The sequence below is a fragment of the Aphelocoma coerulescens genome, chromosome 17 (assembly GCF_041296385.1).
Source record: "Aphelocoma coerulescens isolate FSJ_1873_10779 chromosome 17, UR_Acoe_1.0, whole genome shotgun sequence".
Classification (NCBI taxonomy): domain Eukaryota; kingdom Metazoa; phylum Chordata; class Aves; order Passeriformes; family Corvidae; genus Aphelocoma; species Aphelocoma coerulescens.
In genome coordinates this window covers 5,475,644-5,490,072 of record NC_091030.1, presented here as the reverse complement: position 1 = coordinate 5,490,072, position 14,429 = coordinate 5,475,644, and the positions used below count along the sequence as shown (strand labels likewise).

The window sequence follows — 14,429 nt, the reverse complement described above, 5'->3', positions numbered from 1 at the left end:
CCATCTGTGATGCTTTAAGCTCTGCCTACAGTGAGCTCAGACAGGAAAGCAGCTGGAGAAGTTGGCTCCATCCTCCCTTCCTCCTGCTGAGATACTTAGAGCTTTGGTGAGAGCAGATAAGAAACAACCAACCAATACCGTGGGTGTTCAAAGCTTTACTGCTAAAACCATCTTCTGAAAGAAAACATAATACAATTCTTTGGCCACAGGAAGGCAGGAACTTCTCCCGTAGCACCCATCTTTCTCCTCTCCTTCCCTGCTAAACAGCAGCAGTGACTTCACTTTGTGCCTGCATGAGCCTCACACAATTCCAAGGCAGCAGTGTCTTAGGGGCAAATCCTAGAGAGTTGCTACAGTGTCAGATGCCCCTGAGGCTCCTGCAGGACCCCCCTGGAGACTCCGTTGTGTGTCTGTGTTTCAGACACCACAAGGGGGAGGGTAGAGAAAAGCACGTTTCATTCTTAATTTCCACATTTACAACTGCACAAGGAACTGTGATTCTGCAGGTGACTGCCAGTCCCTTGCCAGGGGTTACCTGGATTTGTCTGGTCAGGGTTCAGTGCTTTCCAGCTGTGATGGCTTTCAAGTTGCTTGTTCTCTTGAGGATGTTTGGGACAAAGAGGAGCCCTGAGGCTCGCTCAATGCTCTCGATGGGAACCAGGAACCGTTCCAGGGGGATTTTATCATCCACAGGGCTGTTGGGCATAACATAGGAGCGCAACTCAATCTCCCCACTCTCCTTTTCCAAGATGAGCACCTTGAAGAAATGGGTGGGGACGGCCACATTGTTCTTCCCAATCACCTGGTACTTCACATACATCTTCCCATCGGCCTCCATCCTGCACCAACAGCAACATCCCAGGTTATCTCCTAGTTTGGTGTCACTCTACCCCCTCAGTCCTCCAACACCCCCTAAGTGAGCCCCCACCCACAGCAGGCAGCAGCTCTGCTCCTGCAGCAGAGCTGTAAAACATGGCTGGAGCAGAGGCTATGTGACAGGGTGCATTGGGGCTGCTCCCAAATCCCCTCCCTGCTTACCAAACTATTTCCTGCTGCTGAAGAGATCTCAACATGAGACAGAGCTGCTACATGGCGATCTTTGAAAATGAAGTCATGTCCTTAAGTGGAAAAGTAGTCCATGACATTGAACCTGAAAGCTCTGTTCTGCAGGGATGGGGTTTGCAGTCTAATCTGGTAATCTCCTATCTACTAAATTGTTAAGGACTGCAAACAAAAACAACCTGGTTCTGCTGTAGCTCAAGAAACCCACTTTACTCATGAAATAACCATCTGGACGGGAAATACATAAACTAATCCTAAGAAGGTACCTTTCCACAGAACCTCTATGCTCAGCTGGTCTTACCTACTGAGAGGGCCCTTAGCAGATCTCTCCTGTCTGGGAGCACCTCAGCCTGTTTTCCTTTGCCAGCACAATACATCTTTTGGGTGCCAGTCTAGCTCAGCCCTCGTGTTTACCTGGGCAGGAAGAGGGGTCCTGTGCAGACATAGACATTCCTGTTGTTTTTTGCCAAGCTTCTGCAGTACTTCTCAAGGTTATTCCAGGCATTCTGGTTTAAATGAGGATTCTAGAAAAACAACCAGTAGTCAGTTGCTGGGGTATTTCCTCACACCACCTGCCTTTTCTGTAACACATCTCACAGAACCCCAAGCACTTTCCACACGAGATCTCCACTATCACCTCTGCTTTGGGAGCTTTGATGGCCTGGTTTGTATGCCCAGGACAGAACCCATTGCCTGAGGCCACAATTTTTTGGAAGTGTTTGTCTACCTGCTCCTGACAGGAGCTGCACTGAACGGGGTCTCTTTCATGGCTTGAGAGGCACATACAGGCGGTGCATTTGCAAGATTTCTGTTGTCAAATTCAGGAGGAAATAGCACCTCCGACTCACTTTGGCCCCTCTCTGCCTGAACTGCTGCAGGCACAAACACAGCGACGCTCCCGTGTGGTTTCCCGCAGGGAGCAGCGTCTGCCCTTGAAGGCGGGCAGCTCCGGCTTCCCCGCAGGCCTCGAGCCGTACCTGCGGGGCGATGTTGCTCAGGTAGAACGTGTCCCGCATGGCCTTCTGGCTCCACTTGTGGTTGGCGGCGGCGGCCAGGTGCCCGCGGTCGAAGCCGCTGCCGCGGTAGTCGGCGTTGGTGGCTCGGTGATACTCGTGCACCGAGTCGTCCTCCTGGAAGTCGCAGGCGGCGCGGTCCGAAGCGCCGCTGAGCGTGTCCCGGTTGAGCTGCTCGATGACCCAGAGCGCGCTGCGGCTCCGCGGGTCGTAGCACAGCACGTAGGACTCGCGGCTCCGCAGCTGCGCCAACCCGGGCAGCCCGTACTTGCTCAGCTCGGTGCGCCCCGAGCCCGGCGGCGCGGGCAGGCTGGCCGCTGCCACGGCGGGCAGCACGGGCAAGCGGGCCAGCAGCCCCTCGGCCGCATCGCCTTGGTCCCGGTGCTCCCGGCGGCCCAGAGCCGCCCCCAGCCCCGCGCCCACCCCCAGCGGCAGCAGCCACCGGGCCCGCAGCATGGCCGTGCGACCGTGGGGCCCGGCGCGGCCTTCAACGGGCCGCGGCTGAGCCTCAGGCGGGCGCGCTGCTCCGGCGGCATCGCCGCTTTAAGGGAGAGCGCGCACAGGGCGGGCACACCGCGATCCCGGGACAAACCGGGAGCGGGGATCGCTCCCCTCGGGAATGGCGGGACGGGAGCGGCCCCGCGGCCGAGAGGGCCGCTCGGGACACGGGGCAGAGGGACAGAGCGGTCAGCGAGGCGGGGGGACGCGCGCTCCCACCGCCACCGAGAGCGCTCGCAGGTGCGGTAGCACCGGTGCGAGGTATTCCTGGGGGAAAGGCACCGCTCCCGCAGCGGGGGAAGGCAAAGCAAAACCATCGCCGAAAGGAGATGGCGGTGGAAGAGCCAGGCTGGTTCTCCAGGGCTCTCCGCAGCTCGCTGTGCTGCTCTCACAGCTATGGACACCGCAGCTGGAACCTGGAGCAGCCCCAACTCCGAATCACACCAACAGGAGAGGTTTGCACAGACATCCGTTTAGTTAAAGGGAACGTTATAAGAATAGTGTTTTAAAAAAGAAGCATAAAAGAAGGAGTTTTAGAGTGATGAAGTGTTCACTACACCCTTTTCTGGCAATTCTTCCCAAATAAAGTGGGGGGGGGAAAGTGTTATCTGTTCCTTTCTTTGAGGAAAGGGCATTTTAGAAGACTGCTCCGAACAGCTAAAACAAAGTCACTGACATTCCTTAAGGGAAAACAGCCTCTGATTCCCAAACACCGCAGACTCCCCTAAAACAACTTCTGGCCTTCATTCTACTCAATGCCAAAGTGCATATAATTCTAGGTTAGGTCACAAAATCCAAACTCAGAATCAGTCTCCTGAGTGACCACCCCCACCAACTTGATCCACCCCATTGGCAAAGCCACAAAATTCCTTGAAGCTTGAACTCCAGCGAGTTGCAGGTAGAACAGACCACTCCTTCCCAGGGAAGGCTCATCTCTTCCCACACACCAGGAGTGTCCTGTTTTCCCTCCCAGCTGAAGGTGATTTCCCTGTCCCCTGCCTGGCAGTAGTCCTGCCTATGAGGAACACACGGTAAGAGCCATTTAAACATCCCCTGTTCCTTGTGAGGTAATGGGTCCCCCAAGGCACCCCAGACTAACACCTCTCACCTCAAAGATCAGCTCTTTCAGCCAACCTCGCTGTTCTTGCAAGGATTATAAGAAACCAGAAGTGGAAACATCTGAAGGCTGGAGCAGGTGTTACTTGGCCACAGGAGCAAGGAAACATCAGTTAAGTACCATCTCACTTAAAGAACAACAAAATTAAATCACCAAAAGCCTTCTAGGAATGAAGCCAAGGGAAACATGAGGAGATTCAAAAGCTGGTAAAAGGCTAAGACTTTCTTTTGCCCCATTAAAAAATCTGGTTTTACTCTTAAAGAAAGGAGAAAATCTTAGAATAAAGAAATGGATGTCCCAAGACAATGAAAAGTACCACTCCTTTAAACAGCAGGACAGAATCTCTACCACACAGGAAGGAAATAAGCAGGAATATAAAACAGCTTTTTATGTATGGAACAGCCTGTCTGGATGTTTCAAAGTTGTTGCAAGCTCTCACCAAAGAACTCAATAGGTCTGGCAGCCATAGTTTGGATAAGGCTACAGAATTTATCCCAGAGATCCTTCCCAGCAGCCAAATCTCTCATCACATCCCTTTAAACCACTGCAGACTCCTTTCAGAAGCATTCCCTGTCACCCCCTGAAGCAAGGTGACATAACATGAGCCATGGACACCTAGGAAGGGAGAAGACAGCATGACACCTGTACTGCCACCTCCCCTATGCCTTCCCCAAGCAGGGAAGGTCACCCTCAGGGCCCAAAGCTATGCTGAAAATGTGCAGAAGGTCATCTCCAATTAATGCTTTCATCCTGATTTGCCTGCTGCCTCCTCAGGTTACTTTAAGGAGACTTCCAGCTGCTCAGAGCAGGAACACTCATGGATGGCCCTGTTGCCAGTGAGAAATTCCAGCATAAGGAAAGCCTGCACTTGCCAGAGGAACCTGGAATGAACAGCCCAGCACAGGTATTCAGGGAGATGAGAGCAGAGTTTTGCATGGAATGGGAAAACTACAGCAGTATTTATAGCAGTTCTGAGGCAGAAACGTTTGGAACAGGTACAATTCTGCCTAGGAGTGTGACCCTCTGGTTCTACATTTGTAGAGAACCTCCCAGGTGACTGTTTGACCACATGAGGTCTGGCCAACAGCTTCCCTAGTGCAAGTACCCAAGAGCTGAGACATAAGACCACCTGGAACAGCTCAGAAAGAACATCCATCCAGTCACTAGAGCAGCCAGGATGCTTCATCACACTGCTGTCCTGGTCTACCTGTTCCATTTTTCTTGGAGGAAAACTTTACCCTCAAGGAAAGGTTGCAGCAGAGAGGGATTCTGTTGCCACAGGTATTAATTACAGATTGCTTTAAACCTTCAATTGCTCTTGCAACACAGCAGCAACATGTGGCTGCACAAGTGGCACTTGAGCACCTTCTCAAGAGGCAGAGATTGCTTGGGATTGCCAATAAGAACATGGGTACATGTACCAACGTGTCTTGCCATCTCCCCACACACCTTGCTGAGAATTACAGCAGCCTGTGAAGGCCTTCAGTGAAGAAAATAACACCAGTAAAAAAAAGCTGAAGGCTGCCAGCATCCCTCCTGCTAGGGCAAGTCTAGGCCAGCAGCAGCTTAAGCAGGTCTTACAAAGACTGACTGACCTTTAACAAATCAACACCCATAAATACCAAAAACTGCAGCGTCCAACAGCAGAGGTGAGCCAGCACAGCAAAGAAAGAAAGGGAAAAGCACGTTGGATTAGTGTTCACTCAAGAGCTTCTGCACCACACAAGCACCTGGGTGCTAGCAGTTTCTCCCTCTGAGGATTAGGGTTTCTGCTCAGCTCAACACTGGCAGGTCAGCAGTTCTCCCTGTGGTTTGTCTCAGTCCCTGTTTACCTGAACCCACTCGACTGTATCTGAAGTGCAGCAGTTTCCCTCTCAGGAGGAACAAGTGTCCAACTCAGGACTGTTGGCTCCAACAGGACCAGGACAGAACAGTGGATCAGCCCTAGCAGTCAGCTCATGACAGATGCTTGTATGTCTGCTGGACTGTGCTAGAGAAGGACTCTTACTGCAGCTCAGAACTGTCTCTCTGACAAGAAGTACTGTGAGACAATAGCAAGGTTACTGTGACCAGACCTTAATGTGAGTAGTATTATTTAAGCCACTGAGGCAGAAAACTCCAGTTCTGTACCTGCATAAGCCCCTAAATACATCTGTCTTCACTGCACATGATTAGGTGTCCATTTCTTTTGTTTCGGAATCCTGATTGTAGCTGGATATGCTCCAGTTCAGAGCCAGGAAAGCAGCGTGAGGCCTCCCTGCAGCAACAATCCTGCTCTAAGGCTGTGCGTACTAAGGCTGGACTTGGAACTACACTTCCCTGGGGGATTAAAACCACCACAGTCTTGCTTTCAAGGAGACCTCGCTGATAAGGCGGTTCTGGATTCAGGCAGTTTGAGTGCACAAAGCCAGCAGCTGTCACGGTGTCCTCCCACCTCAGCTTCCCAAGACTCTTTGCCAGTCAAAGGAGTGCAAACTGCCAGGTGACCTTCACCAGAAACTAATGCAATCTTCTTCTTCTTTTTCACACACCTCAGGGATGGCCAAGTGCAGACACAAGGGAGGAGAATCCAGAAACTACCTGAATGGCAGAATGTGTGACTTCACTGGAATACATTCTGTTCACAGGAGGAAGATCCTTCTATCCTCACCCACCAAAACTCACTGGACTTAAATCTGTCCTTTTCCCACCAGAAGTTCCTCCATGTGTTACTTCCATGATACAGGAGTCCATCCCTTCTGGGATATGCAGACAGAAGGTTTCTTTCTCCCCAAACTCAAAGTCATTAAAAAAAGATACAAAGAACTGCTTTTGGCAGCAGAGAGGCATTTGAGATGTGGAAAAATCTGGAGTGCACGACCCAAGTAGATGGGGAAGTAATCAGTCCTTGACCTAATAAATAGAGTAGAAGGAAGTCTTCAAGGTGGCCAGTAGCCCAAACAAAACCTGAAGCCTTGCAGAGACCAGTAGGAGCTTTAGTGCATCACACTGCAAGGGGCCATCTCCTGGGATCCACTGCCACACAGTTTTTGGACACCTTTTGTTAGGCCCATGGACTATTTGGAATCTTGAAGTTCCTTTGCCTTCTTCAAAATTAGATGAACATCAGAGATAGGATAATCCTATGGCAAAGAAACAAAGTGATTTCAGTGACTTTCCCAGCATTCTTGATCCAGATTGTTTTGCTTAAGCAAGGCAAACCTTGAAAACAACATTCTTGGCCTATTATAACACAATGCCATGTTCAGTTACTCCTCTAACAGCTACAGTTTCCTGTTTTGTAACTGATCAAACCTCAATACCCTTCCAGAGGGTTTGTTGTTTTTTTTCACTTTGTTCTCCAAGGGCACAGTAAGCTGGCCTGCCACAGGGCTCTCCTCATGCCAGAGAACCTTATCAAAACCAGTATTTTCCAAAGCCCAAAGCAGGAACTGGCAGAATGTGAGATATCCAACTGTGCAGTGCAGGCGTTTCCAACCTAAGGCTCTCACAGATCTCAGAACTAAACAGAACCCTCTGGCAAAAAAATTCAGCAGTGTTACAAAAGGTTTCACATCTTTGCTTGAAATTATTCCATTTTTTTTGCAAACCAAAGGAACATTAGAAACCTCCAATCTATGATAATTTCTCTGTAGGGTAAAAAGGATGCATGTCCAAAAGACTCCCACTTCCAGTAATGAGGGTGCTGTAAAATCCCTGCAGATTTTCCTGCATGCAAACATCACAAATGTGGTACTTGTCTTGAACCAGGCGTACCCTCCCACCCTCTCACATACTGTCATCCTCTCTCACAGTACTATTTTAAGACTTTTCCAATTGCTCTCTGTGCCCACTCTATTTAGTTCTTACCTGTAGCAGCCTCATGTTCAGAGTGAAGTCTCCTTCCAGCAACTGATCCCGGATGAGTCTGAAAGATGGAAATTATTCCAGCTACTTTTGACTCTTTAAGAAGAAACTTTAAAATCTGTAACCTCTTCACCAGATGCCCTAACACATGCCTATAGAAGACTCCTGGATCCACGGAAGAGAAGAAGAGGAAGGCTATGTGTGTACTTACGTCAACATGGCACAACAGACGAGCAGGAGGAAATCGAAGCGCTTGTCATCAGCAAAGAGGGAGTCCCAGATACGGATGACATCTGGCAGCAGGAACTCTTGGGACAAGAGCAACGTCAGCCAGCGGAAGGCAAAGAACTGGGGTTTGATGTTCTGTTCTTGCTGTCAGACAGGCACCAGGCAAACAATGAATACGTGCTCCTGGCCAGTTCCCTACAGGCAAGAGATGCACCCCCCTGTTTCCATCCCCGTCTCCTCCCCAACACTGCTCTAAGCTCCAAGCTCATCCTGCAGCAGCAGGAAAACTCCTGCATCCTTTGGAGACTCTCCCATTCAACCTTGACCGAGAGATTTTCAGTGCACCCACACTCCACACCTAGAGCCAAGCCAGAAAATGCTCCTCTGTCCCCAACAGGGAGTAAAGGAAGCTTTTCTCCCTAAAGGCACTATCTGTGTTCCGTTAAACCTGCCAAGTAATTTTAAAGTTCCCATTTGAACAGCATTTTATCTGCAAAGCTGCAGCCATCCCCCGCTAGCACAGGCACTGTTTGTCAGGATTTCCTCTCCTTTCCAGAACCCTTGTATTTATCAAAAGGTTTACTATTCACAAAGAGAAACAAAGATGGAATAGAGTTCACACTGATGGTCAGTGAAACATGCTGTAAGCACCTTTAACTTGAACCTTTCCTGTTTTCTGATGTTAAATCCAAGGTAGCATAAGTTTATTCAAGGTCAGACAAGTTCAGGATTCTGCTGATATTCTTAAGGACCAGCTGCTGCACGGCCAAGACCATTTCCTGCCAGCCAAACATTAAGCAGTTTTTCTCCCCACTACCAGCCAACACTGTGGGCTCTGTCACTGTGCTGACAAACCATCTTTTGGATTATAAAAGACTTTTCTAGACGGAAAGAGATCACAGTGTGATTTGGTCAAGGTTGCAGTAACAAGAATTGCTTTCCCTTCCAAAGTCTCCTTGGACTTTCACACCAAATGGCCTGTAAGACTGAAGATGTTCGTAATGAAAGCTGCCTTCTACATGTTCTACAAAACTCACACAAACCCAAAGCACTTGAAAACCTTTGGATGAAGTGGAACAGTTTAATTTGGCTGGTGGGATCATCCAGCTCACTTGATTTCATTTTTCCTTTGGAACGAGCTCCACGCAGTTTAAGTCAGTGATGTCAGGGCACCCAGTGGCAACAGAAGTGTGTGTGTGCAGCGTGGGGGATGCTTTTTGTTTTGCTCTTAAAGGCAGAAACAATTTCTGTAACCTGGGATGCTGAAAAGCTCTACAGCAAAACCTGTGTTTTGCCTGATGACTACAAGACAGTAAAGACTCTAGCTCCAGCTATGCAGGTGACCAAGGATTGTGGCCAAGTCCCTTCAGACTCCCAGCTGGCAGCTATGCAACAACCATAGTTTGTTTTGAGAGCCAGGCAGGGGAGGAAGCCTTGCTGTGTCAGCTCACTCTGGGCTCACTCCAAGGAGAGGCTGTTTCAGCTCACAGATAAGAGTCTCTCTGCCCCACAGGCAAAGCCCTTCATACACTCTCTGTGATCCCCTCAAGCACAGTTTAACAAAACTGACATTCACATGCACTGTTAAGCCACTCCTTGCATCCAACCCAAGACCCAGAGAAACACCTGGCTCCTCACCAGTTTCAAATACAGCTCCACATCTTTCTCCTTCAGGGTGGAGTACACCTTCTCCATTTTGTAGGTAATACCACACTGAGAATCATCCAGGCTCTTAATGAAGTTGTCCCGAATTTCAGCCATTAGATTGGTAAAGCAGAAAAACGTGTCTGCTTCAGCATGTTCTGGGGAAAGTAAGAACATGGGGGAATAGAGGAAGCATCACTGACAGAGGTACAGAACTGTAAAACTGTCCTTGCTCCATAATCTCTAGATTACTCCATAATCTAGTTGCTGTATTAGATTTAAGGAGTAGGTCCCACCAGATCACCAGATCTTGGCTTGCTTTGTCTGGGTTAAGGCTAGACAAACTTTTTTTTTCTTTTTTCTTTTTTTTTTTTTAACTAGAAACATCTACAGAGCCACTGGAGATACTGACCCTGTGTGCAACACAAGGTCTTCATGACATGAAGTCACAAAACAGTTATCTATGCCCAACAACATAAGCTGCCACCACCACACACCCTCAGAGCTCCTGTGAAGCAGAAGCAACAGGCAAAGTCCTCCCTCTCCATTCTTTTCTATATAGTACAGGGAAACAAGAGCTTCTAAAGGGATTTTAAGTTAAACAAACAAAAATTGCTCAAAAATCATCACTTTTCATGTCCTCACCACTCGAAGCCCATTCAGCTCCTACCAATTCCCCAAAATTCCTCATGCCATGCAGAGAACTCGCAGTACCACAGCCACTGCTGAGCAGTCAAAAGGCCCCCCTCACCTTTCCATTCGCTGTTAGGGTCTGTAGCAAAGGTGTAGTAAAGAGGCCCCACAATTTCATTCATGCCCTGGACATAGGCAATCCCGGGGTTCAGCTTGGCATAGATGAACAGGATCCGCTCCACCACTTCCCAGTGAGCTTCGCAGCCATTGGGCAGAACTTCGTACTCGCTCAGAGAGCTGGGGGTGCTTTTAAGAGGGGAGCTCACCTGGAAAACAAGGCTGAATCAGGATAACCAACTGGCACAGATCCTTTAGCACATGTGCCAAGGTTGGCTTTTAACACACATAGGCCCCCCAAAAGATCTGGGCTGTTTATACCACATAAACCAAGACAAGCAACTCTGGGAGCACACAGGCAAGGAAGTCCTGGTGCTGGCTGTCCCTGAAGAAAAACGTCTGTGCAGCAACAGACAGTTCCCTCTGAATCATTGTACCACATGATCTCACACAGCAAAACCCACAGCAGTTCCACTTCGTTAGTAGTATGAGGGAAGGGTATTGGTGGTTGTGGGAGAAGCCACCTTCCCCAACAGCACGTGTGCTATAACGCTCGTGAAAGGGGAAAGAGACAACACATTTTAACAGATACTCAGCTCTTCTCCTAATTCCAGGTTTGAAATCCAGCTCTGGAGGACTATGGAAATTTGTAATAAATTCATGGTAAATTAACTCTTCAGTGTTTTGTTCCCATACAGGAAGGCGTATGTCAAGCATAAAATAACTTGTGACTCCAAATTCTACCAGAAGTCAGGTAAAAACAATCCTTAAAATTAAATGCACCTATAACTCACTACAGTCTGTCAGGCACTTCAACTGGTTCTACAATGTCCAGCCCCAAGAATGCTCAGTATCTGCTGGGGTGTTTCCTTAATTCCACTGCACAAGCAGGAAGAGAAACAGAGACAGTCCAAGAATCACCCTTCCCCTTCCCAATCCAAGGCCCTGCCCTGTGACAAGGCCAGCCCCAGCCCAGAGCTCACATTTGTCACCCCACTGCGGTTTCGTGCCACCGTCTGCGACTTGAGCGTGGTCTGCTCCACCCGTCTGCGCAGTGTCTCAAACTCGTTCTGGGGGTCCAGGATTAACAGGCAGGGATAATCTGTGGGGCGCTGGAAAAACGCCATGTCAGGGTACAGCCTCCTAGGATGGACACAGAAGGAAATCAGGGACAAGAAGGAAGTATGTGCCCCATGTTGAGTGGGAGGCTCAGTTTAATATTAAACTTCGTTTTCAAAGTACAATTTGTTGACCAAACCTCTTGGGTTCAGAAATCTGAGTCGTTCTGCCTCACACACCTGACATCTTTGTCTATCTGGAGGAGCACTTCATTATCCTTAAAGTAAGTGTTCCACCGACTGTCTGGATTTGGATTGAGGGGCTAAAGAGAGAAACAACAGAAACAGAACAAGTGTGTTTCACACATATCAAAATCCTCAGTAAACCTACAGTGATTTAACATTTCTGCTGTCACTCTGCTACCAGCACAATCTGAGCACATCAGGGTCATTTTTTCCTCTCACATTTTCAATTCCTTTTCATTTGCCTCTTCAAGAATTTGTTCCCAAATCAGGTATTTAGGAATCTTGTTAACAGAGGACAGATTACAGCTCCAAATGTGGATATGGTATTTGAACTTGGAGTAAGAGTTATCCACCCACCCAGTACTTTGATGTTGTGATTATGATTTTTAAGTAGCCACTCCATTTTAGCTCTATGGCTGATTAAGCACCACCCAGGAAAAAGGAAATGTGTATTCCATGAACTACAACCTATGCTGTATCAGACCAGTTTCCCAATATGATAAACTTAACTCCCCCCTACACACACACATTCTTCTCTCCACACCAAGATCCCCACAAAGTTAACAACTAACCAAGAAAAAAACAACAAGCTACATTCCAAGGGATTCAAAGATCATTGTGACCCGCCTGTGTGGCTTTACAGATATGCCAGTTTTACACTACCAAGGCTCCAGAGATCACAGTGGGGCAGGTGACTGCAGGGGAGTGAACGCTCAGAATGGTCATGGGAGCAGCTGTATCATTTTACAGTCTCTTCTGATCAGTTACTTCACTCACTCCTCCCACACACACACTCCTAAAAGCACTCTCACAGAAGAAGAAAACCAAGGCATGCAGGCTTGCCATAACAACCCAGAAGCATTACTAGAAATAATCAGCTCTCCTGCCTTCCACACCACAGTCCAGCCTGACTCTCCTGCCTCTTTTCTATCCTCTGCTCAATGCACTCATGGACCCTACTTCCCAGGGAAGCATCTCATAGCTCCAGCTACCTCTTGTGAGCCTTTCCCTTTCCCTACAGACCCACAGCCCAGGCAGGTAGTCCCAAAAGGCAGGAGAAGGAAAGTGCACAGCTGGAAACAGCTCTCTACAGAGCTATTGGTGCTTTGTCAATAATTCACACTCAAGGCTACCAAGACAAAAGTGGCAGGCTGGCACCTGGGAACCATCCTTCCCTCTGGCAGGGCAGAACAGTTGGGAACAGAGCCAGGAGTAGCCCAGGGGGCCAGAAAAATCCCCAAGGAATTTTCTGCAGCACAAAGGCTTAACAACACTTACATGATCTTCTAGGGTCACATCTTCCCTTGAAACACCCAGGTTGGCTTTGGCGATCCCAGGCTGGATAATCATTTCTTTTAGGAACTGGGAATACAGATCCCTTAAAGAAGAAAAGAGGAATTTGCAATGAGGAAGATAAGGTCAAGGTGAGCACACAGAGTTCAAACAGATCTCTCTGTCCCACCCTGCTCAGCCAGAAGGCATCTGATTTTCTCTTCAGTGTAACTGAAGGAGTCAATCTACCAGGCAGCTGTGAGAACAGCACATTCCACACAAGAACAATTTATTTTATGAACGTACTTAATTATTTAGAGACTATTCTCCTTTTCTGCAGATATTTTTAGAAATAAATGGACAAGTACCAACATCCTCACCTCTGTTTCTTCAGCAAAGAGCTCCATAAGGCTTTCTCTAAAGGGAGGTAGTTCAGGAGTATCTGCACAGGAAACAGGTGAACAGGAATTAGTATTCAATGAGCTGTTACACCTGCAAGATGAGCAAAGCAAACACAGTGGCTCGAACTGGCTTTTGGAAAATACTGGGAGGTTTCTCCAGAAAGCCGAGTACTTTGCCAAGCAACAGTCAGGAATATTTCAGGGACTGGCTTTCAACACAGAACTATTTGTAGGACTGATCAATAGCTAACCTGACCGAAATGCACTGCTAGCTTAAAACTGAGGCTGTTCACATCCAAAATGCTGATCTCCACAAATTACTGCTGACTTCTAGTGCCCTTTAAGCTCTGGATTTATTGTTTGTTTGTTTACAACTTTAAGCACCAAAAAACAATGCTACGTGTACTTAACCAACCCAAAGCATCCCTCGCAAGAAAGAAAAGCACCCCAAGCAAAACGCACCTTCCAGCACAGGCAGCGCAGCCCACCATCAAAGGGAATTCCTGTGGAATACCAGGCAAAGAAAGAACCACGTTAGCCCATCTCTCACCGCGGGTTGCTGATGTCACCTCACGAACAGGCCTGGCAACATTTTTCCTCCCCGAGGGGCATGAAGTTTCCCCTGGGACGCTGCCGGGGTTATCCACAGTGTCTCCCACGGGGACTCCCCGTGTCACCAGCCCGGGGCACCGCGGTGCCCGCAGCCCCTTCCCCAGCCTGGGGCCGGTCCCCGCGGAACTCACCACTGAAGCACAGCTCGCGGAGCTTGGTCAGAGCCACCGTGGGTTCGCCAAGCACCTCCTGGAAGTCGGCGATCCTGAAGGGAGCGAAGCCGCGGGCGTCATCAGGGTTGGTACGGGCAACCTGAGACCCTCCAGAGCCCGCAACCCCTCAGAGCCCCCGATTCTCGAGAGCCCCCACCCCGCCCAGCGCAGCCCCGGCAAGGTGGGGAGGGGAAAGACCACAGTTCCTACACAGACCCCAACACCGACCTGCTCTGGTGCAGCCGCGACATGGCGGCCCCTGCGCCCCTTCCCCGCGCGCCGCATAAACACTCCGGCTGGAAACGCTGCCCAGGGAAGGGGGATGCGGGACGGGCCCCACCCCGGCCCCGCCCGCCCCGGCGGGCCCGCCCCACGAGGGCGCGGCCACACGGCCCCGGCCCCACGGCCCCGCCCCCACCGCCTCAGGGCGCCCTTCCCGCGGCAAAGCCCCGCCCCCGCCCCGCCCCGCGCGCGGACCCCGCCCCCGCGGCGCTCGCTCTCCGCTGAGCCCCGCCCCTGCCCGGTAAGCT

At 49.7% G+C, this 14,429-nt stretch overlaps 2 protein-coding genes across 2 annotated transcripts; both read right to left on the bottom strand.

Moving 5' to 3' along the window:
- Nucleotides 1-137: 137 nt before the first annotated feature.
- ENDOG (endonuclease G) lies at nt 138-2,929 on the bottom strand. Its single transcript, XM_069032037.1, has 3 exons — nt 2,040-2,929; nt 1,477-1,586; nt 138-839 (listed from the first exon to the last, which is right to left on the bottom strand). Exons 1-3 carry the CDS (start codon nt 2,529-2,531, stop codon nt 557-559), a joined length of 885 nt encoding a protein of 294 aa, XP_068888138.1. The 5' UTR covers nt 2,532-2,929; the 3' UTR covers nt 138-556.
- Nucleotides 2,930-4,063: 1,134 nt separating this feature from the next.
- On the bottom strand, nt 4,064-14,235 carry TBC1D13 (TBC1 domain family member 13). Its single transcript, XM_069032034.1, has 12 exons — nt 14,128-14,235; nt 13,879-13,952; nt 13,598-13,638; nt 13,115-13,176; nt 12,741-12,840; nt 11,457-11,539; nt 11,142-11,301; nt 10,160-10,367; nt 9,403-9,566; nt 7,748-7,908; nt 7,540-7,597; nt 4,064-6,812 (listed from the first exon to the last, which is right to left on the bottom strand). The coding sequence occupies exons 1-12, from the start codon at nt 14,148-14,150 to the stop codon at nt 6,747-6,749; spliced, it is 1,200 nt and encodes a 399-aa protein (XP_068888135.1). The 5' UTR covers nt 14,151-14,235; the 3' UTR covers nt 4,064-6,746.
- Nucleotides 14,236-14,429: the final 194 nt, after the last annotated feature.

Coding starts and splice junctions, on each gene's coding strand:
- TBC1D13 (XM_069032034.1), bottom strand. CDS start 14,150: ATGTCGCGGCTGCACCAGAGCAG. Junction 11,302..11,456: donor CAGATAGACAAAGATGTCAG/GTGTGTGAGGCA, acceptor TGTCCATCCTAG/GAGGCTGTACCCTGACATGG. Junction 9,567..10,159: donor CCCTAACAGCGAATGGAAAG/GTGAGGGGGGCC, acceptor TACTTTCCCCAG/AACATGCTGAAGCAGACACG.
- ENDOG (XM_069032037.1), bottom strand. CDS start 2,531: ATGCTGCGGGCCCGGTGGCTGCTGCCGCTGGGGGTGGGCGCGGGGCTG. Junction 1,587..2,039: donor TGAGCAACATCGCCCCGCAG/GTACGGCTCGAG, acceptor TTGTTTTTCTAG/AATCCTCATTTAAACCAGAA. Junction 840..1,476: donor GGACCCCTCTTCCTGCCCAG/GTAAACACGAGG, acceptor CTGTTGGTGCAG/GATGGAGGCCGATGGGAAGA.